The 25,233-nt window shown below is 37.9% G+C and overlaps 1 protein-coding gene across 1 annotated transcript in view; it reads left to right on the forward strand.

Annotated features, from left to right (window-relative positions):
* The window catches only part of RAD18 (RAD18 E3 ubiquitin protein ligase), a 105,760-nt gene that overhangs the window by 34,550 nt on the left and 45,977 nt on the right, over positions 1-25,233 (forward strand). Inside the window, exons 7-9 of the mRNA XM_054594973.1 lie at positions 3,082-3,266; positions 10,715-10,791; positions 12,052-12,112. Coding sequence (XP_054450948.1) covers positions 3,082-3,266; positions 10,715-10,791; positions 12,052-12,112 — 323 coding nt within the window. The remainder of the gene's footprint in view (positions 1-3,081; positions 3,267-10,714; positions 10,792-12,051; positions 12,113-25,233) is intronic.

Below are 25,233 nucleotides of genomic sequence, written 5' to 3' on the forward strand. Positions count from 1 at the left end.
ACATGCATGGGTTGTGGCCGGTCCCTCGTGTGCGAGGGGCAACTGACTGATGTTTCTCTCACACATCAATGTTTCTCTCCTTTTTCTCCCTCCTTTTCCCTCTCTTTAAAAATAAATAAATACATAAATAAATAAATAAAATCTTTAAAATAAATAAAATTGGCTGTGCTGCATTAAAGTAGAGATAGAGGGCCTGGGGATTGTGCTGCTCCACCCGACCTCGCCCTTTGTCCCTGCCTGTTGCCCATGGTTGACTCCTAGGCTCCCAGGTGCCTGCACAGATGCCGATGCAGTCGTGTGTGCACAGTGCTCCTTCCTAGTGTGTAAATTTGTTGCTGAGAATAAAATTAGATTTTTTTAGGTTACATTATTAGTTGAGATCTGGAATAAACGAAACGGAATCATCCCAAGGATTATTTCCCGTAAGCCATGAGAATTGGATGGCCTGCATTTCTCTTAGAAGTATTTCTTTCTAAAGAAAGAGTTAAGGATGTACAAGCTGAGCATTTTCTCCTTGAAGAGAGAGAAATCAACACTGATACCTTGCTTGGACTGCTGTTTTTCTAGGTGCATCCATCATATTTACTCTAACACTTTTAACTCTTTCAATTAATCCAAAGACATACTCATCCATGTATAATTAAGTTCAAGTTCCAAGAGTGGTTCCAGATCCTGCTCCATGGGCTGCTATAGTCCTCCCTGTTGCTCTGTTGTTCAACTTAGAAGCACTGCAAACTGAATCTGTCTCTTAGGAAAAGACTGACTATACAGGTTAGTGTATGGAAGGCTCTGAGAAGTCCTACATTAAAGACAATTGTTAGATTTTCTTTAATACAGTAATTCCTAAATTTATTTCCTCCCCAAACCTCTTGGTCCCGATAACTTATATCTTGTGAAACTGGTGTTGGTGAAGCTACATTTAGGGAAACATTGAGCCACATTTCTCTTTAAAGAAGTTATATCTTTGTCTGGGGTCTGATCACATAAAAGAGTCTCTGACATTTAAAAAGTTTTCTCCATAACACTTTGGACAGCCCAGTTCCTCGATGTGGATGACAGCCCTTAACCTGTTTGTTCTATGTAGATTCATATCAGAGTTGATTCAAAGAATGCTCCTTCTTTTGATGTCTTCAGGTTCTGAGGACCCTTAAGTGTTTTTATTCAGTTTTGCTAAATCATGGAAGGAAGATCAGTGTCATTTTCATGTTTTGGGAAACATTTATGAGGCTTCATATTTTAACATTTTTGGTAGAAATTGTTGATTGCTACTGGTGCTTTTTATTGTACATGCTAGTGAACAGCACAGCTTTCCATTAGAATTTCATAGTCATAAGTTTAATCATCTATTCTTGATAGAATAAATGTTTTAGATATACAGACTTAATGACTTGTCCCTTACAGTGTGCTTGTATAAGCTCTTACAGAATGTTTAAGCTCTGGCTACCTACTGGGATTTAGCCATAATTTTATCAGTCTTGTTGCGTTCAATTGGCTCTCATTGTAAGAACAATTATCAGAAAAATGTAATCTATTGAGGATTTGCAGATCTTTGTATAATTAAATAGTTATTTCTGGCTTTTAGACGTTATTGATAAAGCATGAAAGAAATAATTTAGCCAGGGAATGATACCATTGGTAGTAGAGAAATGTCTGTTTTTTTAGTCTGTATTAACTATCATTTCTGTCATTATGTTCTTTACTATTTGCATCCGATTTACCCTATGGAACCTTATTAATATAGATTTTAGGTCCCCATTTCAGGACAGAGTGAGTTGGGGAGTGGTTTGGAGAAGTGACCAAGAATCTGCATTTAAATAAGCTCTCCAAGTGGTTCTGAGACACTAAAGTTTGAGTAGCATGACCTTGTATGAACTAGTTATATGGAAGCCCTTTGTAAAACTTTGTTTTTTGATAAAACTGTTGCTTTCAACTTCCTATTCATTTTTACCTGAACTTTTAATAGTTTTGTTTTAAAATGATTACAACTGTAACAACTACCTTGAATACATATTTATTAATCACCTTATTGCCATAGGGTTGAATCAGGTGATATAGTCAGAGAACCAGTTTATAATCCGATTAAAACTCACTAACTAGTTTCTGTTTATAAAATTGTTTTAAGTCGTTGATACCCTTGGGTAACTTACTTCTATTCCATTTTAACAAATAATGTTTATTAACTGGTATTTTGGAGGGAGTAGAAGAAACTCATTTAGTAGGACTTTGTTGTATTTAAAATTATAGCTTAGTGATAATCAGCATATCAATTATGAAAATAGAATAAAGAGCCAGATGGTGAATTTAGTAATACCTTCTTCTAATGCCTTATATACATATTTGTTAATATAATTACTTTAAGTTGAAGAGAACTGAACCCTGTTGTGTTTTTGCTGTTTCTAGTTTTGTTCTTTGAAGATGGTGCCACAAGAATACCATCTACCCTTCCGTTTTCTGAATTTTTCTTTCATTGGTGATAATGGGTTGGGTTAAGCTAATTGTTCCAACAGGTCTTCTTTTATTTCACCTAGTGCTTTTGCAAAATGATTGCTTTGAATTTGAGGGACAGTTTTGCCTGCGGATTAAAACTTTTTTCTAAAGAAGATATAATTGATAATATTGTTAAGTCCATAGCTTAATACTCAATAGCATTTATACTCTATCTGATTTACCTGTTTTTTTTACAAAGATTTTGCATAAGAGCCATAGGAAGATTTTAGGAAAAGCATGCTTTAAAGAGCTAGAGAACTGAGTAAGTCTACAGAAGTGTGATTCTTACTCAAGTTCTCGTAGCACTTTGTTCACAGGCCTTCCATGTGAGTCCCAAGTCTGCATCTTCAGGCCTGCCCTGTTTCTTAGACCTAAAGTGTCTCTATCTGAATATCCTGCTGGCACCTCTGATGCATCATGTTAAACACTGTCAACTGTATTTGCAAATTTCATCCTTCTTTTTCCCATTTTTATCTTAATGGGTCTGTTCTCCCAGTCACCCTGGTATTGAGTCAGAAGGTAAATTACTATTTACATGAAAAGCATTTGATAATTCACAGTAACCCTCAGTTATCTCTTTTTTCTGCTTTTCAGTTCTGTTCAGAAAAGGAAGCCATTGCCCAAAACTGTGTATAACTTGCTATCAGATCGCGATTTAAAGAAAAAGCTAAAAGAACATGGATTATCTATTCAAGGAAATAAGCAACAGCTCATAAAAAGGCACCAAGAGTTTGTGCATATGTACAATGCCCAGTGTGATGCTTTGCATCCTAAATCAGGTAAAGCAATAAAGCAGTGAGTTATACTTGTCCTACGTAAAGCAGTTTTGTGTAGCTTGGGGATTATAAGTCATAGAAAAAAATTTAATAGATACAGTTTTGAAAATAGATAAGACACGCAAATATGTTTCTTCAGAAGTGTGTAGTATATAACTAGGTTATATACTATGGTAAGCCAGCCTTTCTCTCAAGCCAGTCTCAGTCCACATTCCCTTCTCAGAAGCAGTGACTGCTGCCAATTTCTATGTGTCTTTCCAGAGAAAATGTGGGAGAAAGACTTGATTTAGAGAGCCTGGGTTATAGTCCCAACTTTGCAGCTCTGTGACTGGGTGAAATTGGGCAAGTTCCTTAAGTTCCTTTTTTTTTTTTTAAGTATATTTTATTGATTATGCTGTTACAGCTGTCCCATTTTTTCCTCCCTTTTATTCTCCTCCACATTGCACCCCTCCCCCCAACCAGGATTCATCCCCTTAGTTCATGTCCATGGGCCATACATATAAGTGTTTTTTTTTTTTTTTAAGATTTTTATTTATTTATTTTTAGAGAGGGGAAGGGACAGAAAGAGAGGAAGAGAAACATCAATGTGTGGTTGCCTCTTGCACGCCCCCCACTAGGGACCTGGCCTGCAACCCAGGCATGTGCCCTGATTGGGAATCAAACCAGCAACCCTTTGGTTCACAGGCCAGTGCTCAATCCACTGAGCTACTCCAGCAAGGCCGTACATATAAGTTCTTTGGCTTCTCCATTTCCTATACTATTCTTAACCTCCCCGTCTATTTTGTACCTACCATTAATGCTTCTTATTCCCTGTATCTTTTCCCCCATTCTCCACCCCCCTTCCCACTGATAACCTTCCATATGATCTCCATTTCTGAGATTCTGTTCCTGTTCTAGTTGTTTGTTTAGTTTGTTTTTGTTTTTAGGTCCAGTTGTTGATAGTTGTGAGTTTGTTGTCATTTTACTGTTCATAGTTTCGATCTTTTTCTTAGATAAATCCCTTCAATGTTTCACATAAGGGCTTGGTGATGATAAACTCCTTTAACTTTACTTTATCTGGGAAGCACTTTATCTGCTCTTCCATTCTGAATGATAGCTTTGCTGGGTAGAATAATCTTGGATGTAGGTCCTTGGCTTCCATAACTTTGAGTACTTCTTTCTGCTCCTTCTTGCCTGTAAGGTTTCTTTTGAGAAATGAGCTGAATCTCAGGGGAACTCCTTTATATGTAACTGTCTCCTTTACTCTTGTTGCTTTTGAGATTCTCTCCTCGTTTTTCATCTTGGTTAATGTAATTAAGATGTGCCTTGGTGTGTACTTCTTTGGGTCCAACTTGTTTGGGACTCTCTGAGCTTCCTGGATCTCCTGGAAATCTATTTCCTTGGCCAGATTGGGGAAGTTCTCCTTCATTATTTTTTCAAATAAGTCTTCAATTTCTAGCTCTTCCTCTTCTCCTTCTGGCACACCTATGATTTGGATGTTAGAACGTTGAAAGTTCTCCTGGAGGTCTCTAAGCCTTTAGTCTTCTTTTTAAATTCTTGTTTCTTCATTCTGTTCTGGTTGAATGTTTATTTCTTCCTTCTGCTCCAAATCATTGATTTGAGTTCCAGTTTCCTTCCTTTCACTGTTGGTTCCTTGTGTATTTTTCTTTGTTTCACTTTGCAAAGCCTTCACTTTTTCCTCTGCTTTGTGACCATACTCAACCATTTCTGGAAGCATCCTGATTTGCCAGTGTTTTGAACTCTGCATCTGATAGGTTCGCTGTCTGTTCATTGCATAGTTGTATTTTTTCTGGAGTTTTCATCTGTTCTTTCATTTGGGCCTTATTTCTTTGTCTTGGAACTCCTGTCCCGTTGTAAGGTGCGGAGCCCTAGGTATTTGTCAGGGTGGGGCAACCCAGGTCTCTGTGTTGCGACGTTGTATGTGGGTGAGGGATCTGAGAGGGAACAATGCCACTTGCTCATCTTACCCCCGGTTTTCAGTCACTTACCCCACTATCCACAAGCAAATTGGGCCCTTCTGGTGCTGATTCCCAGGTGGGTGGGTTTATGTACATTCTAGGACCCTGTGGTTCTCTCCAAGGAACTCTCCTGTGAGGCTGGGAGTTTCTCCTGCCAACGCAACCCCCACAGGTTTTTACAGCCAGAGGTTTTGAGGCTTTCTTTTCCTGCCTTGTACGGTCAGTCTCACTCTCCAGTTGTTCCTCCTGGTTTATCAGCATGCAAATGTGGGACCTCCTGGTCTGCCAGCTGACACCTGGTTTGTTGCCTGTCCTTGTGTCCTCTCTGCCTCTCCTAACAGTCTGGATGAATGTTTCTTCTTTAACTCCCTGGTTTTCGGACTTCCATACACTTCAATTTCCTGGCAGTTCTGGTTGTTTTTGTTTTTAAAGTGGTTGTTTTTTTCTTTAGTTTATGGGAGGAGGCAAAGGGTATCTACTTACGCATCCATATTGACTGGAATACTTTTTTTTTTAATTGTTGTTCAATTATAGTTGTCCTACTTTTTTTCCCATTGCTCTCCTCTGCTCCAACTTCCCCTCTCCCCTACTCCCACAGTCAATCTCCACCATTGTCCATGTCCATGGGTCCGTTATACATGCTCCTTGACTTGCCCCTTCCCCTTCTTTCTCCCATTATCCTCCCCCCGTCTTCCCTGTGGTCGCTGTCAGTGTGTTCTTTATTTCCATGTCTCTGGTTGTGTTTTGTGTGTGTGTTTGTTTTCTTGATTAGATTCCACTTATAGGTGAAATCATATGGTATTTGTCTTTTACCACCTGGCTTATTTCACTTAGCATAATACTTACAGTTCCATCCATGCTGTCGCAAAGGGCAGGAGTTCTATCTTTCTTTCTGCTGCGTAGTATTCCATTGTGTAAATGTACCGCAGTTTTTTGATCCACTCATTTAAAGAATTTAAGGAACTTGATCTTTGGTCTTCTGGCCAAGATGGAGGCATAGGTAGATACAGTTTGCCTCCTTGCACAGCTGAAAGAAGGACAAAGTTAAACATAAAAAAAAAGCCAGAACTGCCAGATAATAGAAGTGTATGGAAGTTTGACAACCAAGGAATTAAAGAACAAACATCCAGACTGCGCCACAATGCAGCAAAGCGGGTAGCCCTGCCCTGGACATTACCTATGGCTCTGCCCCTTAAAACATAACAGGTGCACTAAGACAAAGAAATATGGCTCAAATGAAAGAACAGATCAAAATTCCAGGAAAAGAACTTAGTAAAAACGAGATAGACCACCTTTCAGATGCAGAGTTGAAAACACTGGTAATCTGCATGCTTACAGAAATGAGTAAGTATGGCCAAAAAATAAAGAAAGAAGTGAAGACTTTGCAAAGTGAAACAAAGAAAAATACATAGGGAACCAAGAGTGAAGAGAAGGATACCAGAACTCAAATCAATGATTTGGAACAAAAGTAAGAAATAAACATTTAACCATAACAAAATGAAGAAACAAAAATTCAAAAAAATGACTAGAGACTTAGGGACCTCTGGGACAACTTTAAGCATTCCAACATCTGAATCACAGGTGTGCCAGAAGGGGAAGGGGAAGAGGAAGAGCAAGAAATTAAAAACTTACTTGAAAAAGTAGTGAAAGAAAACTTCTCCAGTATGGCGAAGGCAATAGACATACAAGTCCAGGAAGCTCAGAGAGTCCCATACAAGTTGGACTCAAAGAGGAACACACCAAGACACACCATAATTAAATTGCAAAAGATTAAAGATAAGGAGAGAATCTTAAAAGCAGCAACAGTAAAGAAGAAAGTTACCTACAAAGGAGTTCCCGTAGGACTACCGGCTCATTTTTTCAAAAGAAACCTTGCAGGCAGAAGGGGCTGGCAGGAGATAGTCAAAGATGAAAAGCAAGGACCTACAACCTAGATTACCCTATCCAGCAAAGCTATCATTTAGAATGGAAGGGCAGATAAAGTGCTTACCAGATAAGGTCAAGTTAAATGAGTTCATCATCACCAAGCCCTTATGATATGAAATGTTAAAGGGACCTATCTAAGGAATAGAATCACAGAAATGGAGATTACATGGAGGGTTATCAGTGGCAGGGGGGAAGAGGGAGAATGGGGGACAAAGTAAAGGGAATAAGAATCATAGTTGGTAGGTACAAAATAGACACGAGGATGTTAAGAAAAGTATAGGAAATGGAGAAGCCAAAGAACTTACATGTATGAACTATGGAAATGAACTAAGTGGCTAGGGAGAATGTTGGAGGGAATGAGAGTACCAGGTCAAGGAGGATAAAGGGGAAAAAAAGAATGGGAAAACTGTAATAGCATAATCAATAAAATATACTTAAAAATTATATACACAAAGACGCCAATTACTATAGTTTCAAAAATAGTGAAATACTTGGAATAATAGTGTTAAGTGAATATTTATAAATGGTTAGAATGTTATGCAGCATTTAAAATTAAAAGTGTACTATAAGTAAAATGTTTATAATTTCAAGCAAAATAATTTCTCATCTCAGTTTTTTCATCAATAAAATAAAGGTTATAACACTACCTACCTCACAGTGTTTTTAAGAGAAATAAATGAAAACTCATAAAATGCCTAGCACAGTACCTTAGCAAGTAGTTAGTATTCAGTAAATGTTGCTGTTATGATTGTTATACATAAACATATGTCCTCGATCATTATTGTCTTAGAAAGTTTTTTGTATTATATAGTCATACACATTACATTTTGGTTAATGATGGATCACAGATAGGACTGTGGTCCCTTTAGATTATAATGGAGGTGAAAAATTCCTGTGTCTCAGTGATGCTGTCATCATTGTCATAACCTCGTAGTGTAATTCATTACACAAATATTTACTGTTGTAGTTACCTAGTAATATGCTATACAGGCTTGTGGCCTAGGCACAATAGGCTATACCATATAGCCTGAGTGCGCACTATGCTATATCATGTAGGTTTCTGTAAGTGCACTCTATGATGTTTGCATGACAAAATCACCTAATGACACATTGTTCATAATGTATCCCTGTTAAGCAGTGCATGACTGCACACACTATTTAATGATTTGTCCTTTTCATTTAACCACATGCATATTTTCGAGTGTCTTCAATTATGCACATATATAGAATTGTCAATTTAAAAAATTAGAGTATAATATGCAAACACAAAAATACACAAGTTGTAAATGTACTGTTTGGTGAATTATTACAAAATAAGTTTCACAAAGAGGAAACACTTCTGTAACCACTATTCATGTAACCGCCAACATCCCCAAATCCCCTGCCCTCCCCTCCCCATCACTGCTGCCTTCATTCTCACGGATTATTATGCTTTTAAGATTCTCTTCTTATCTTTAATTTTGGGTAATTTAACTATGATGTGTCTTGGTGTATTCTTCCTTGGGTCCATTTTCTTTGGGATTCTGACCTTCCTGGACTTGCTGGAAGTCGATATTTCCTTCTCCAGACTCGGGACATGCTCCTTCATTATTCTCTATACATTTTCAATCTCTTGCTCTTCCTCTTCTCCTCCTGGGACCCCTATGATTTGGGTGTTGGAACGCTTAAAGTTGTCCCAGAGGTTCCTAATCCTCTCCTCATTTTTTTGAAATTCTTATCTCTTTGTTTTGTTCTGGTTGAATGTTTATTTCTTCCTTCTGTTCCAAATCTTTGATTTGTGCCCCAGTTTCCTTTCCTTCATTGTTGGTTCCCTGTATATTTTTCTTTATTTCACTTTGCATAGCCTTCATTTCTTCCTCTATTTTGCGATCATACTTAGTCATTCCCGTGAGCATGCAGATTACCAGTGTTTTGAACTGTGCATTGGGTAGGTTCTCTTTGTCGCTTAGTTGTTTTTCTGGAGCTTTGATCCGTTCTTTCATTTGGGCCGTATTTCTTTGTCTCAGCACTCCTGTTATGTTGTAAGGGGTGGAACCATAGGTATTCACCTGGAGGAAGTAGGGGGCAAGCCTCCTTGCTGCGTTATGGCGCTGTATGTGGGGGAGGGTTCAGAGAGAAAACAAAGCTGCTTGCTTGGCTTTTTCCCTGCTTTCAGTCACTTCCCTGGCTTCCCACAAGTGGATTGTGTCCTTTCAGGTATGGATTCCTGTCTGGTTGGGTTTGTGTAGTGTTCTAGGATCCTCTGGGCCCTGCCAGTGAGTTCTGTGAGGCTGGAAGTTTCTCCTGCTGCTGCAACCCCCTCAGGTTTTTACAGCCAGAGTTTTTGAGGTTTTAGTTTCTGGCACTGGAATCCTGGGTTGTGCAGTCTGTCTTGCTCCCCAGTTATTCTTCCAGTCTTATCCACACTTGAATGTGGGATATCCTGATCTGCCAGCCACTTTGTCGTGCATCCTCACCGCCCTGTCTTCTCAACTCTGCTTCTCTTACTGGTCTGGTCTGGATGAATGTTTAACTCCTTGGTCATCGGACCTCCATACAGACTGATTTTCTGACAGTTCTCTCTCTCTCTTTTTTTTTTTTAAACTTAGTTGTTATCCTTCTTTTGGTTGTGTGAGGAAATGAAGCATATCTACCTATTCCTCCATCTTGGCTGGAAGCCTCCCACTATACCTTTTATTTAAAACAAACTTTAAGTGGAGGTAATTGCATTCTTTAATTATCCTTTTGGTGACTGTGATTTTTATAAAAATCTTTAAAATGGGATTATATTGAGTTTATATAAAAATAGAGTGAAGAATGTGATTCCCCTCATATACTTATTATCAGTTTAAACAGTATTGACCCATGCCTAATGTGTGTCATCTGTTATTTACATTCCTCCCGCCCATGGATTATTTTGAAGCAAATTCCAGACATAGTATCTTTTTGTGTATAAATGTGTGTAGGGGATTGTAGATTTTTATTCTCTACCATATGTTTTTTAGTGTTAGTATGTTGACTTTGGAGGCAGAAAGATAATGCTTGCAAATTCAAAGCTATTTGCATTCCAAGGCATTTATGTATGTGACAGAGTGTGTTCCACATCTCTGATGTTTGTGATTGGTAATTATACCTGCTAACAAAAGTTTGTGGAAGCAAGGTCATTTCCCCCTGGCATTTGTAGACCTTTGTGTCTCCTTAAAAAGTAGCATGTAGTACCATATTTAGTGTATTGGAGTTTAAGTGGATATCCCCTAAGAATTGAATTCACAGTAATAAATTAATTTTCATATCCCATTGACTCTGCTATTTATACTTGTATATTCAAAGGAAAGAGCACAGTGATTTTATTGTTTTTTTCTGGTTTTATTTTAAACTGTTTGCATATATATGAGTTCAGCATTTTTAACTTATTTTTTTTTTAATTTTTATTTTGAAATACCTTTGGCCTTACAGAAAAATAATAAACATGGGACAGGGAGTTTTCTTATACCCATCACCCAGCTTCATTGTTAACAACTGATGTGACTGTTGCACAATGAGCAAAACCATGTAATTAACATTGGCTATATGTCTTTATTTTAACAGCTGCTGAAATAGTTCAAGAAATCGAAAATATGGAGAAGACTAGGATGCGTCTTGAAGCTAGTAAACTCAATGAAAGCGTATGTTATAGTCTATTTCAGTATCTGGGTAGAAATAAAGGAAAGTTGAATACCATACTAAAATTAAAGCAAGCGAGTATGTATTATATCTGTTCAATGAGAAATGTACTAGAACACATTTCCATTTAATATATTATGATTTACTTGCAGCTCATTTTTTAGCACAAAATTCTATCGTATTTATCAGTCTCCTAGCATAGCATGCAATCTAAAGTAGAGTTTATTAATGACAAACAGTCCTTAGAAAAAACATGTGCCTATGTATCAGGTAGCCTTTATGTTGGTCCTTTCTCTGCTGGTTGCATTTAATAAGCTGTTTAACCCCTGCAGCCCTTACTATCTTCAGCTGTAAAACTCAGGGGATTGAACTCTGTGATCTCTAAGATCGTCTTTTGGCTCTAACATTCCGCAATTCTATAATTATACTGATTGAGAAATTAAGTAGTTGTAGGAGTTTATGAGTACCTATTGAGCTTATTTAAGGAATCAGAGACCTAAAATTTTTCACTGTTGCCTTCTTCTAGCTTGATGGCCCAAAACTTGAGGAAAGATGCCAAAGAAAATAGTCTTTGTGTCCTATGACACTGAAGGAAATGCTTTGGGCTTTTTTTCCCTAGACCATCAGTAATGTGTTTGTAAGGAAAACAATGACCTTAGGGAAGTGAGTGTATAATCAGATAATAGAAAAAATGAGATTTTCATGACTTTATTACTACCTATGTGCTAACTGTAGGGTGGAGACTGTAATGAATAATATAAGTAGACTTCTGATCTTTTAGTCTAAGATTTTTAGAAGTGGAACTAGAAATTTAACGTAAGTGTTGTATTTTCCCTATATAACATTTCTTATAGATTTGGGGGAGTTAGGCTGGAAAAGATAGGAGGGAAACAAGATTTGTCTTATTAATGATTTTTCTAAATGTCTCCTGTCTTGTGCTTTAAAGTGTTACCTGTTATATTAATGAATGTGAAAAATTAAGTATTGAAAATATGGAATTTAATTGTTGTATTAGTACTTCATATATTCTAATGGGACCCATGTTGTATTTTCTACTGAAGAGAAGTAATGAGTAAATTGTATACTAATTATGATATTCAAGAAAATAACAGGAGTTATTTTTCCTAGGTCTATTTAAAACAGATGAGATATTATTTCACTCTATTTTAAGCATCCACATTTGAGATCTTAAAGTTTATAGTACTGATTTCTGTTTTTGTCATTTAATAAATTTTGAATTAACAATTTTTGGATCCTTTTAGGTAATGGTTTTTACAAAGGACCAAACAGAAAAGGAAATAGATGAAATTCACAGTACATATCGTAAGTAGTGTGACGTTTTCTTTATTTGCAAAGAATTTGGGTTGCAGTTTTTTACCTTAAGTATATTTTAAAAAATTTTATATTAACTTTTGATACAAACTTTCCTTCTATCAGTCAATGTGCTTGCTTTTTAATAGATTTTATTTATTTATTTTTAGAGAGACGGGAAGGTGAGAAATATCGATGTGTGGTTGCCTTTTGCATGCTCCCAACTGGGGGCCAGGCCTGCATCCAGGCATGTGCCCTGACTGGGAATCGAACTGGTGATCTTTCAGTTGGTAGGCAGGCGCTCAATCCACTGAGTGACATCAGCCAGGGCTATCTATGCTTGCTTTTTGATTTGTGACTAACATTCTACTTTGAGCTTATCACTAAGCACTTTGCAAATATTAATTAGTTGCTCTCAAAGCATCTCTGTGAGAATAAAATGGGATTTAAATGGAAACATTTCCAACTCTCCATCCTGTCTTCAAGTCACTCAATGACAATACTGCTGTAAAGAATTTCAGCACTTAACAGCTTGCAAACTTGCGTGGAAAAGAGGTTTCATTTTATTAGGTATTAACAACTTCCTAACTGCATCACTTTCTTTTCCTTAAATGGCCTTTGCATATATCTTTGCCAGGGCTAGCACATGACTTCTTGGCAGCTGTTATTCTTTGTTTATTTGGTTTGTTTTTAGTTTCAATTTAAATTTAAGTACTTGGCAAACAGTAGATAGTTAATAAATATTTGTTGGATGAGTGTAACACACATAATGTGTTTTAGTTGTGCTAAGAGAAATTTATTTTCTTTTTTCAGTTCTTAAGCTTTGAAGGGGCAGATTCAGCAGTGATTTGTTTGGGGAGGGAGGAGAAGCGGTTAGTGCCCAGGCGCTGCCTGTAGGCATGGGGGCCTGTGCCTTACTAGACTATCCGCAGACCACAGACTGGACAGCAAAAGTCACAGCTCTGTTGCTTTGGTCTAATCCTCAAACTTTCTGATCAGAAAGCCGTACGTTATATCCAAAGAAGGTTTGTCTCTTGGTAATAATTAATAAATCTCACTATTAAAATTCAATCAGAAATGGTCATTTCAACCACAGTGTCAAATTGTTTATTTATAATGGGGGATAGCTCATATCATTTATTTAATATCCCCTTCCTGATATTAAATAGATACTTGTCTATTATATGCATTGTAAGAGGGACATCTGCTTTTCTTTCCTTCAGTCTCCACTGACGCATAGCTCCTCATGCCTTGCTCTTTTTGGGGATCAGGTCCACAGTCTGTTACAGCCTTCTGGTCTCAGGTCCTTGGCTTCTGGATTCCCACTTTGACTTCAGGTCTCTTGCAGTATTCTCAGCCTTCATTTGTGGAGTTGGGAGACCTTGGCTATTTCCACTCTTTATACTCCAGTGTTCTGTGAGGCTATACACAGAAATTTTACCACTGTGACCTTTACTTGGCACCATGTTGAGAGGGGGACTTCTCTCTGAGGCTTGCAGTCTTCTCTACAACCTGGACATGTCTAGACATTCTTGAATGTTTTCCATCTATATACAATTTACGTTACCTCCTCCAAATGAAATACAAGGGGTGGGAGGTGAGGTGCCTGGTTACTTTGGAATTTAGGCAGCATCAAAATCAATTCCCATGTTCTTAGATCCATGACTACCCCTCCCCCACCAATGTATATCCAGCACCAGGGTGAGTCCTGGCATAACGGATGTCCAGTAAATTAGCTTCACAAAAAAATAAGATTTTCATGTTTATGAAAATATCACACACTCATTGGAAAGAAAAACTTAAAAATGTAACAAAGTGAAGAAAAGTGAAAAAACAAACCCAAACACCTGATACTCCACCAATTGTGAAACAACTGTCATGAAGTTTTGGAGACCATCCCTTCATTCATGGCTCCCAAAGGTCACACAAATACATAGTTTTACACAGTTTTATACCATGTGTGCTGCTCTTACATTTCTCCTTTTTCCACAGTCTCTTCCCTTACTTATCTCCCTACCTCTTTTCTCTTCCCTTCAAGTTAACCAATGTTCACTGTCCGGTACATATCCTTTCATACCTGTTTCCATGTTCATCTAATCACATACACACATAAATACATAAATTGATGTGTTTAACAAAAATGAAATAGTATACATATATATTAAAGCAGTGATTTATTAAAAATTGTGGACAAAACTTGAGGTGAACTAGTGTAGATATAACTCATTTTAAAAATTACTCTCATGCTATCACATATGTCACAATTCATCCAACCTGTTAGTGGCCATTCATTGTGTCCCCGCTTGGGTTTCTTCTCTGCCTCCAAAACTATACTTCAGCCAACATCCTTATTTGTGTACTCTTATTCATTGATCCTCTTGTCTCTATGGGACAGACTTCTGAGTCAAAGTACTTTAATTTTTCAAATATTATAGAATTAGATTGCTGGTGAAAGTATACGCTCATATAACCTATTGGTAAGAGTACGTAATTTCCCAAACCCCACTAGCAGAAGATCTCTTAATTTTGCTAACTCCATGAAGTGAAAGTGATATAGCACTGGATGTTTTCACTTGCATTTTCCTGAGTACTACTTAGGTTCATAATATTTTCATAGGTTAATGGCCATTTGGAGTTGCCCTTCTATCAATAGCCTTCCAGTCCAGATAGTTAAAGACTTCAGTGTAAAAAATAAAATTATGAGAATGTTAGAAACAAATTTAGGAAACTCTGTATAACCTAGGAATTAAGACTCTTTTAACTAAAATAGTAAATTAAGAAAAAGGAAAAGATTTTAATCAACTTTTGGGAGGTCAAAGAGATTTTTCTTGGGACAGGAGATAGCAACTGTCAAAGGATCACTGAATCGGCAAAACTGAGGCCTGTAGCAAGAGGAAACGAGAAATTTGGCATGGAGAAAAAGTAATTTAAGTCACTAAAAGAGTGGTATCTAATAAGTATTCCACACCAGGAAGTAGAGTAGATACAGGCAAGATAACATACAAATATCTATTCCCTGCCATTTAAATATCTAAAAAAAAGCTTAACTTTACTAATATAGATCATGTTAAAATAATTGATTTAGCTGTAAAAGAAACCTCAGTATATACTTAAAAAAAAAATCTTTCACCAAGCTTAAGTGCTTAGCATTATAGTTTAGTCGTACGTTATGATTTAGTGTTGGGCTCCAAATATTTCTATTGATTTCTTTTAAACACATTTATTAATACTTTACATGCATGTCGTTTTTTAAAAATCACATATGTCAGCAAGGCTTATTATTAAAAAACAAAACTCTTGCTTTCTCCATCACCAGCCTGTCTTCATTCCCATTCCCTGGAGATAACAGTTGTTAGAACTTTTGGCTTTTGTTTTGGTGATTATATTTATTTTAATGAAAAGATTGTTCTTTCTGCTATTCAAGTGTTTCAGTTTTTCATGTTAACTATTGATTGATGTCACAATATGAAGAATGAAGATTTAGCTCTTTTATGTATCTGACGCCTTACCTTTGCCTTCTTCCCAGTCTCTGAGTATTGTCGTAATTTTCTGTAAGTTTAATATTTAGCCAGATGCTTTACAGTTTGAGCCAGACAGCATATATACTATGGTTATGAAGGGTAGCAGAATATGCCATCCCCAAAATACGCTGCTGTGGCATAAGAATTAATTACGGTACTTGTAGGTGAGGGCAACTGAGAAGCAGATATTTAAAAAACAAAACAAAACACCTTCTGCCTTTCCTCTATTTGCCTAAAAGCAGGACAGAAACTTACAAAGGTGTCTGTTTGCCATCCCCTCTCTGTCCGTAAGGATAAGTTAGTCTTCATGTCAATTGAGAAGGCACTGCCTTACATGTGCATAACAGACCTTACTTTTGTTTACTGTTTTTCCTAGTCACCTCCCCATAATTGGCCCCACACACACCTTTTTTTGGGGGGGGAGGGGGTGAACTACCTGAAAGTGGTATTGAAACCCGTGTTCCCGAGCCATGTCTTTTTAATCTAGGTATCTTCCATGTGTATGTAAGATATACATGTTAATAAACTTGTTTTTCTTTTGTTAATCTGTCTTTTGTTACAGGGTTACCAGCAAAGAACTAAGAAGGCTGGAGGGAAAATTATTTTTTCCTCCCTTACAGTTATAATCCCTTTCAGAAAAATTCTTGTTTTAGTAATTAATAATTGTCCTTTACTTGCTTAGTTTTCTATTTATCTAGTCTTGATCTACCTCCAAACTTTCCACCAGAAATGTGTATTACTTTCTAATACATTTAAACACATTGATTGTTGATCACCTCATTTGCTTGGGCACATCCTGCCTGAGGCAGCCCCCAGCCTTTGGCGCTGTCCTAGTCCATTCTCCTCTGGCTGCTCTTTGCTGCTATCCTGGAATTTGCTTTCAGCAAACTTCTCTGTATTGATGCTCTCCTCCCTCCTGTGCACATCACTTACTTCAGCAAACAAATTTTCTTCTCTTTCCTTGTTTTGGTGGAATACATTTTTCAGGAAACTTCCTGAGCAAAAGGTTTACGGAGGAATATTTTTTAAGACCATATATAACTGGGAATTACCTTTACTATTGATTGATTATTCAACTGGATTTACAATTTTAGTTTGGAAAGATTTTCCCTTCCAAATTTTGAAAGTATTTTTTCACTGTCTTGTATTTTCCATCATTGTCATCATTAACTCTCTTGGCATTCGAGGTCTTTGTCCTTCATCCCTTAATGTTTTTCCTTTTCCTGACCCACACATGTTCAGTTTATTATGTTCTGCCAGTGTCTATCTTTAAAAAAAAAATTTTTGTTTTAAAGATTCTATTTATTTATTTTTAGAGAGAGGGGGAGGGAGAAAGGGAAGAAGAGAAACATCAGTGTGTGGTTGCCTCTAGAGCACCCCCTCCTGGATACCTGGCCGGCAACCCAGGCATGTGCCCTGACTAAGAATCGAACTGGCTACCCTTTGATTCGCATGCCAGCGCTCACACTAAGCCACACTAGCCAGGGCTGTCAGTTCTATCCTCTATCTCCTGATTTCATGTATTTCTTATTCTTTTCTCTACCATTATGCTAGTCACGATTGCTTCCTAACTAGTCATCCCGTATATATTCTTGACCCTCTCGATTCATTAATACTGAAAAGCCAGATTGTCTTTTAAAATTGATTGAGTCTTCTGATCACACTATTTCTTCCTTGCTCTCTCCTGCCATTATCAAAAGCTTCCCAGTGGCTTTTTGCGTACGTGAATCATCGTTCCCTGTGTCTGGACTTGCCTACCTCTAGCCTTGTCTCTTTCCCTTAGTTCTTATGATTTGACTACTCCGGTTATTTTTTACTTCTTTTATCAAGTTCTTTGCTACTGCAGGGCCTTTGTTACTCTCTTCTCTCTTTGTGGGGAATTGTCTCTTTGTCTTAATGGTTTCTGTGGCCTCATCTACTTTCCCAAAACTTAATCAGTTTCATTGCAATTTCCACGGGAAATCCTCTGTGATCTCCCAGACAGGGTAAGGTTTCCCTTTTATATGTACTTACTACATCATCTGGTATTTTTTCATGTTGTTACTGAACAAGGGACCCGTGGCAGGGGGTGGTGCCCAGATGCCATTACCAAAACAAGCCCCACCCCCACCCCACCCCTGCTTCCCTGGGGTCGCTTGGTTGTAAGTCCTTTGCCTGCCGCCCTTGGAATTATGGCTCTCAGTGACAGAGATTGGTGAAAAGGAAAGAAACTATTCAAAAGTTATACAAGTTTGATTAATGGCTAAATGTTGGTTTTACATCTCAAAATCCCTTTAAAACACCCACCATCACACACAATCCTGCCTCTCCCCCTTTGCCCAGTTAGGCCAGTCAGGACAGTCAGGGGTACCGTCCTTCAGAAGATAAAGAACAGAAGTCCAGGGCTCGGCTAGGCAGGCCTCTCGCGGGTCTCAGCACCATCCGCTGTGTCGCCGCGATCTCCAGCTCTTAATCCATAACCATGTGGCACCTTCTCATGGCCCACTAGTAAGACTCCTTTCTCCCTTTTCTTGCCTCTTGGCCTTACCTTTGTTCCCCAGAGTCTGCATCCTCGTCTCTCCCTCAGGCCCTGTCTCTACTCCTCCCTCTCTCAGTTACATTTTGTATTAAGTTTGTCAAACCTTCCTGATTAGTCTTGTTGAGATGCAAAATAACCATTTTTGCATATGAGGAATGAAGCATTCAGCTGTTATTGTCATGCAAAATAATTCTGAATGGCCCTGCTCCACTTCAGGTATGAAACTGGCCTGTTACTGATACACAAAGTAACGGCCCTGCTCAGGTCTCCCATGGGGAGAATATCTTATATTTTTCTTGGACATCCCAGTTTCTGGACCTCATTACAAATACCCTGGCTGTGCCCCATCACAACATCAGTATTCCATTTGTTCATTCAGTACAAGTGTTTTGAATAAGTAGTAATATATGCAAGACACTTTCTAGGTGCTAGGGACATAGTAATGAACAAGACAGCCATAACGCCCATCCTTTTGGAGTTTATATTCTACTGGTATTTTAGAAAGTGATAAATGAAAAAGAGGATAAATAAAATAAGAAAGGGTATTTGAAAGTTTACATTCTTGATAGGATGGCCACATTATTAATTGTATAATTATTTTGTAATTATTTCTAATTGCTAGTTATGTATTTTAATTTGCTAGGGCTTCCATAACAAAATACCACAAAATGGGAGGCTTAATACAACAAACATTTATTGTCTCACGGTTCTACGGGCTGGAAGTCCAAAATCAAGCTGTCAGCAGGATTGGTTCCTTCTGACGGCTGTGAGGAAAGGATCTGTTGCAGGCCCCTCTCCTTGCCTTCTTTTTTTGTCTTTTCACATTGCCTTCCCTCTATGCACGTCTGTGCGGCCCTTTTTATAAAAACACCAATAGTACTAGATTAGGGCTTACCCTAACAACCTCACCTTAGCTTGATTACCTCTAAAAACCCTGTCTTCAAGTGAGGTTACATTCTGAGGTGTAGGGGGTTAGTACTTCAACACATGAAATTTGGAGAGACACCATTCAACCCATGACAATATTTAACAGTGTTTTCTTCCCTTATAAAACTGGAGGTTCTACAATGGTGGAAATGTTTCTTTCTTACTCACTACTTTATGACCAAGTGAATGAATGGATGAGGATGGAGAATCATCATAATGTTTATCAGAATCTGTCAAGCCTCGAAAAAATAGGCTAAGAGAAAACAAACATTTTTCTACATCTCTCAATATTCTGTTTACTTTTAAGAAGAAGCATACAAACTTAAATCTATCCTTGAAGCTTAAGGTATTGGCCATGCTTCTGCAACCTCCTGTCTTCTGACTTGTGCAGACTTTTCTTCTATTCATTTATGCTTGGTCACACTTTAAAAGAAAAGACAGGAAGGCAGAAGATCACAATTGTTAAATGTATATTCTGTGCCAAAGGTTCCACATATGTTATTTTTAATAATCCTCCTAGCATCTCATATGAAGCTAGTATCACCCTATTCATAGAGTAAGAAGCTGAGACTCAGAAATGTTAGACAAATCACTCATATAGTAGGTAAAAAGAGGTGGAAATTAAACCCAGGTGTACCAGATGCTCAAGTCTTTACCCTTTGTACTATATATAATATGCTTTGAATCTGAGTGAATCACTTGCATGTTGGAAACCTCTTTTTTTGGAGGGTAAGTTTCAGTTTCAGGTGATAGTGCTTTAAAAAAAGCTTAATTTTATGAATGGGATACTTTGGTAGTTTTGTGATGATACATCTTTTTTTAAAAGCAGTTTTTTGGATGGAGTTGTGATTCATGAGCTCCTCTTTCAGTAATGGAAAAAAACAGTGAAATCAGTCAATTTGAACTTTCTATAGAAAGTGTATTTGAACAGAGTTTGAATCAAACGAGTTTGAGTTACTTGTGAAGTTCAGATACCAGACACTTTTGGTAAGTCTTCCTAATGAAGATTGTGAATTGCTCCAATAAGAGGTAGAATCTTAGCGTGATGGATAGTTACTCTACTTGCCTGCCATGAGAGACATTTTTGAGATCTGCGTGCTTTTTGCCTTGATGAAATAGAGTTTTATACTCTGCCAGAACACAAAAACAACTCCAATGAGCTTTCTGGTTATCTCCTGAAACTTTTCCTGGGAACATCAGCTTAATCTTGGTAAGAAGGCAACGTAGTTTAGCATAGTTAATTTATTCCCTTATGCTTTTCTTTGGTCATTAATTAAAAAAAAATTTACTGAACATTTACTGTGTGCCAGCTGCTATTCTATGTATTATGTATACAACAGTGGAAAAGATGCATAGGTCACTTTTTTCATGGAGCTTTCATTCTAGTAGCAGAAAGATAACGTGGTAAGTCAGCAGATGATTATAACACAATTTTAGGTGTCAGATGCTATAAAGAAATAAAAGGGTAGTTTGAGAGAAATTATGGGGGCATTAAATTAAGTAAGATAGTCAGGAAATGGCTTTTCTTGAGAAGTGGACCTTTGAAATGAGTCATGAGGAAATAAAATAAAAATAAAGATGCAGCCATTCACTGAGCTGGAGGAAGAGTACTCTAAACAGGGAGAACATAAAGGGTAGAGGCGCTAAAATAGAAGAAGCAAAGGAGGTGAATGTGGCTAGAGCGTAATAGTGAGCGATGGGGTCAAATGGTGTAAGGGGTGGGAGGGCCAGGTCATGTATGATCTTGTAAGAGTATATTTTGAGTTTTATTATCAGTGCTGTGAGAAGACACTAGAAGGTTTAAAACAATAAGTAACACAATTTTACATACATTTTAAAAGATCATGGTATTTGTTGAATAGAGAATAAGTTTTAAGGCAGCAAGCAATAGTAAGAAAACCAGTCTGGAGGCTTACATTCTAACAGGACTAGTCAGACAATAAACGAATAAGTTGTGTAATGGTCAGATAGTTAGTGATCTGTACTGTAAAGAAATGTGAGGCAGGGATAGAGTGGTGGAGCTACTGCAGATCTGGTGGTCGGGGAGGGCGTCTATAAGACGGAGAAATGATATGTGAGAAGAGACCTGAGGTGAGGCTGCTGTAGTAGATTGTGACAGAGCTATGACCTAGTCTAGAGTGGGAGCAATATAGAAGTAAGACGGGCAATTCAAGGTTAACTTTGAAGTAGAACCACCGGAACTCACGGATGAATTTTAAACAGGGGATGAGTAAAAAAAGGAATTAAGAATGACTCCTACATTTTTTATTTAATCAGCTAGGGAAGTAATGGTGCCACTTTCTGAAATGGAAACCAAGGGAGGATTATGGATGGGGAAAGGGAATCAAAATTTCTTTTTAAATTTTGGTTTCTAGGGCATAGCCAAGCAGAAAAGAGAATTAGGTATGAGTGAATGAACTACCTAACCCAATAGACATGTTGTGTTTACAAGTAGTATTTAGGGTTAAGTACTTGGAGAAGATTACTGGGAAGAAGAGTGCTTTAGGGAACAGAGCCTAATCCTAAGCACTGGTGAGTTCCAACACCTAGAGCAGCAGTTACCAGTTTTTCAAGCCTCTTTACACTATTAAAAATTGTCAAGGATACAAAAGAGCTTTTGTTTATGTGAGTTATATCTGCCAATATACACTGTATTACAAATTAGTATGTATAGGACTTATGCTTCTGGTTAAGTAGAGTAACAGAGACCTGATATACCCTCCCCCAGAAACTTCCAACATAAATGGACAAAATGTATGAAACAGTGGTTTTTATTACATTGGATATTAGGTAACAAAGCACAGGAATATCTACAAGATACAGGAAAAATGAGATGAGATTTATAACAGAGTTTCCAGGTTGTGGTGCAGGCACACACAGATCCCAGGCAGAGCCTGGTGGACTCTGAATTAGGGAGAAAGACCTAAGATACCAGGGAAACTGAAGGAGCTAGGGTTGGCAGGACAGTGTAGGAGAGGAGAGAGTAGCACAGAGAGAGAAGCGGTGGGGGGAGCCCTAGGAATCTACGGAAGGTTCATCTTGTGTATTCATTCAGTATACAAAGTATATTCTCTTGTTACCAGAGAAGAACCAGGACCAGGGCAGGTCTGCCCAGTACAGTTTGGAAATAGGATTCTTCTGTGGTGTTGTAGGAAAATAATTTCAGGGACATACATGTAGGAGGATTTTAGGCCATAGCGGGAAGATTTATTAGAGTAAAAATAGATTGAATACCCTCTGAGAGGCAGAGAGCAGGCAGGCTCTAGTAGTGGCCGCATGGACAGAAGCAAAAGGAAGGTCCTCTGCTACTGCTCACTGCTCCCCTGATTGCAAGAGTCTAAGGACCCTTAGAGTTTAGGAGAAAGAAAGGCAAAAAATATGTGCTTGGGACAAGGGCATGGACATGCTCCAAGGAGGGCGCGTGCTGGGTTTTGTCCAGCTTCTGTGTATTTCCTTGGGTTCAGAAAAGAGCCGGCTTCCTTTCATGCTATTCAATCTATAATCTCTTTCCTGGCTCTTTCCAGGGCTGTGATGTGCCCTCCCCCCACCCAATCCCTTTCCTGGCTCTTCCAGGGTTTCGTGCCCTTAACATATCTATCTGACTTTTCCCCAAATTTTCCCAGCCTAGTTCCCTCCCCCTTTATGGTAGCAATTTTGGCTTCTACTGTGCCTGCACTCGGGAAAGGACTCTCCCTTCACTGTTTTTCCTCCGTGCCAGTTACTCCCTTCGGTGTCTTCCTGGAGTGATTTATCTCCTGCGGTAGTGACTGTCCGTTTCTAGTTAATCCAGCTTAATCAGAGGCCTTGTTTGCTCCCTTCCTTTTGTTAATATCTAACCAACTGCCTTCTTTCTGTACATGACCACAATAAAATTAAATTAGAAATCAATAACAAAGCCCCCTGGAAAACTGCCAAATATTTGGAAACTGAGCAATATACTTCCAAGTAACTCATGGGTCAAAGGAATATTAAGACCAAGAAGTTTTGAAATTATTTACTAACTCATTTAAAAATGACAAATTTATTATGTTTTGATAGGAAATAACTGTTTCCCAAAACAAAAATAATCAAAATAAATGGAAATTTCTACTCCTAGTCCAGATGGCATAACAGAGACTGTATTTATGTTCCTTCATTAATAAACTAGAAAACCAGATAAAATATATAAAACTGTGGCTTTTTGGATATTGGGGAAAAGTAGCCCAGGACTGTGATTCCTGCCAGAAAGAAAACAAAGTGGTGAGCTTTGCAGCTCCAGAGCTTACTGACTATAGGCAGTTTTCAGGCGCTGGATGGGGGACCCCAAAATAAACCGGTAGGATCACTGAGTAGATAAAACAGAAATGAAAGTTGTGGAAGGCCAAGGTGTCTAGAATTTGTGGGATAGCTAACCAGAGAAGAGATAATCTCAATCTACACATGAATGAGAGGAAAGTGTCTGAGACTAGAGGAAGACTACTTGAAAGGATTAGCTCCCGAACAATTTCTGGAGCTCACACAGGGCCAGGGACAGCTTGAATCCACCACAAAGCCTTAGTAGGAAAAAAACCCTCATAATATATAGTAATATATAGGGACTCATCAGGCAGAATCCTCAGAATGGTATTATTGCTTTAGTAGCTGGGCTAATCTACGTTAGGGCCAGAGGATAAATATTTTAGGCTTTGTGGGCTATATAGGGTCTTTGTAAAATATTCTTGTTTATTAACAGGTCTTTATAAAAACTTCCCCAGCTGAATTGCTCAGTTAGTTGGAGTGTGGTCCCATACACCAAAAAGTTGTGGGTTCCATTCCTGGTCAAGGCACATGCCTAGGATGTGAGTTTAGTTCCTGGTTGGGGCGCTTACACCTACATGAGGCAACCTATCTGATGTTTCTCACATAGATATCCCTCTTCCTCCTCTCTCCTCCCCCTTCCTCTCCCTTCCCCCCTCTCCGTCTTCTCTCACCTCTCACTTCCTCTCTCCCTTCCTCCCTCTCTTCCTCTCTCTCTGAAATCAATAAAAATATCCTTGGGTGAGGATTAAAAAATTTTTTTTAAGTATAATAACCATTCTTAGCTAGAGAGCCATACAAAAATAGGCCTTAGGGCTGGCTTTGGCCTTTGGCTTTAGACTAATGGTTGTTTAATTTTTTCTAATGAAAAGAGTTTTTTAAAAATAGACTTTACTTTTTAGAGTATTATAAGGTTCATAGAGAAGTTGAGGGGGGAAATACAGAGTTCCCTTATTTCCCCTGATCTACAGATGCAGTCTCTCCAACTATCAGCATCTCTCTTTAAAAAGCAATGAAAAAAATGTCCTTGGGTGAGGATAATAAATAAATAAAAGATAAATAATCAGTCTATCTTGAAAATATGAGTGGGTTGAATGTGGGCCTATTCATCAGCTCCCACAGCTACCTGAACCACTTAAAACTTTTAAGAGGTAAATTCAGGACATCTAATTAGCATAACCGAGATTTTAAACTCTGAAGTACTCCTTACCAAATGGCAGAACTCCTAAAATAAGGTGAAGAGATGAGTGTAAACAGGTTTATTAGTCATAATATCTTGGCATTGTTCTTTTTTTCTTCTTTAATTATAGTTGACATACAATATTATATTAGTTCCAGATACAAAGCCTAGTGATTCAACATTTATGAATCTTACAAAATTGTTTTGTTGAGCAGAGATTATTGGACTTCTTGGGCCAAAGCCAGAGCCTGTGGCTGCTATTAGTTTTTGGTTTTAAGCCTAGGATTAGGAGTAATTAGATTTTAAAAAGAAAATCCCTTTTAATTCTGGTATTTTGTTACTTCAGAAGATAAAGTCATTAAGCCTCCCTAACTGTTAATAAGATTACTGTAACAGGCTTCTTGTGTCATTCTTAAATCCACAATCCATAGGTAAATGATGGAGTGGCCTTACGAGGAAAACAACCTAGAGCTGGTCTAACTAAATTCTGGAGACCCCATAAGGCTGGGTTACCCTGTTTGTCTAACAGAAAATAACCGTCGTGTGAGCCCGTTTATTTTTTTTATTCTGGGAAGCTGAAGTAGTACAAAGAAATTATCCTTGAATGCATAGAGTTAAATAGGACTTACCTGTTTCTAAAGATCTAACTTTCCAGTAATCTTTATGGCCATCTTATATTTCTTTTGCTGAAATTTTAACCAGTATCTTATTT

The sequence above is a fragment of the Pteronotus mesoamericanus genome, unplaced genomic scaffold (assembly GCF_021234165.1).
Source record: "Pteronotus mesoamericanus isolate MK-2021 breed Mesoamerican mustached bat unplaced genomic scaffold, CSHL_Meso_final scaffold_54, whole genome shotgun sequence".
Lineage (NCBI taxonomy): Eukaryota > Metazoa > Chordata > Mammalia > Chiroptera > Mormoopidae > Pteronotus > Pteronotus mesoamericanus.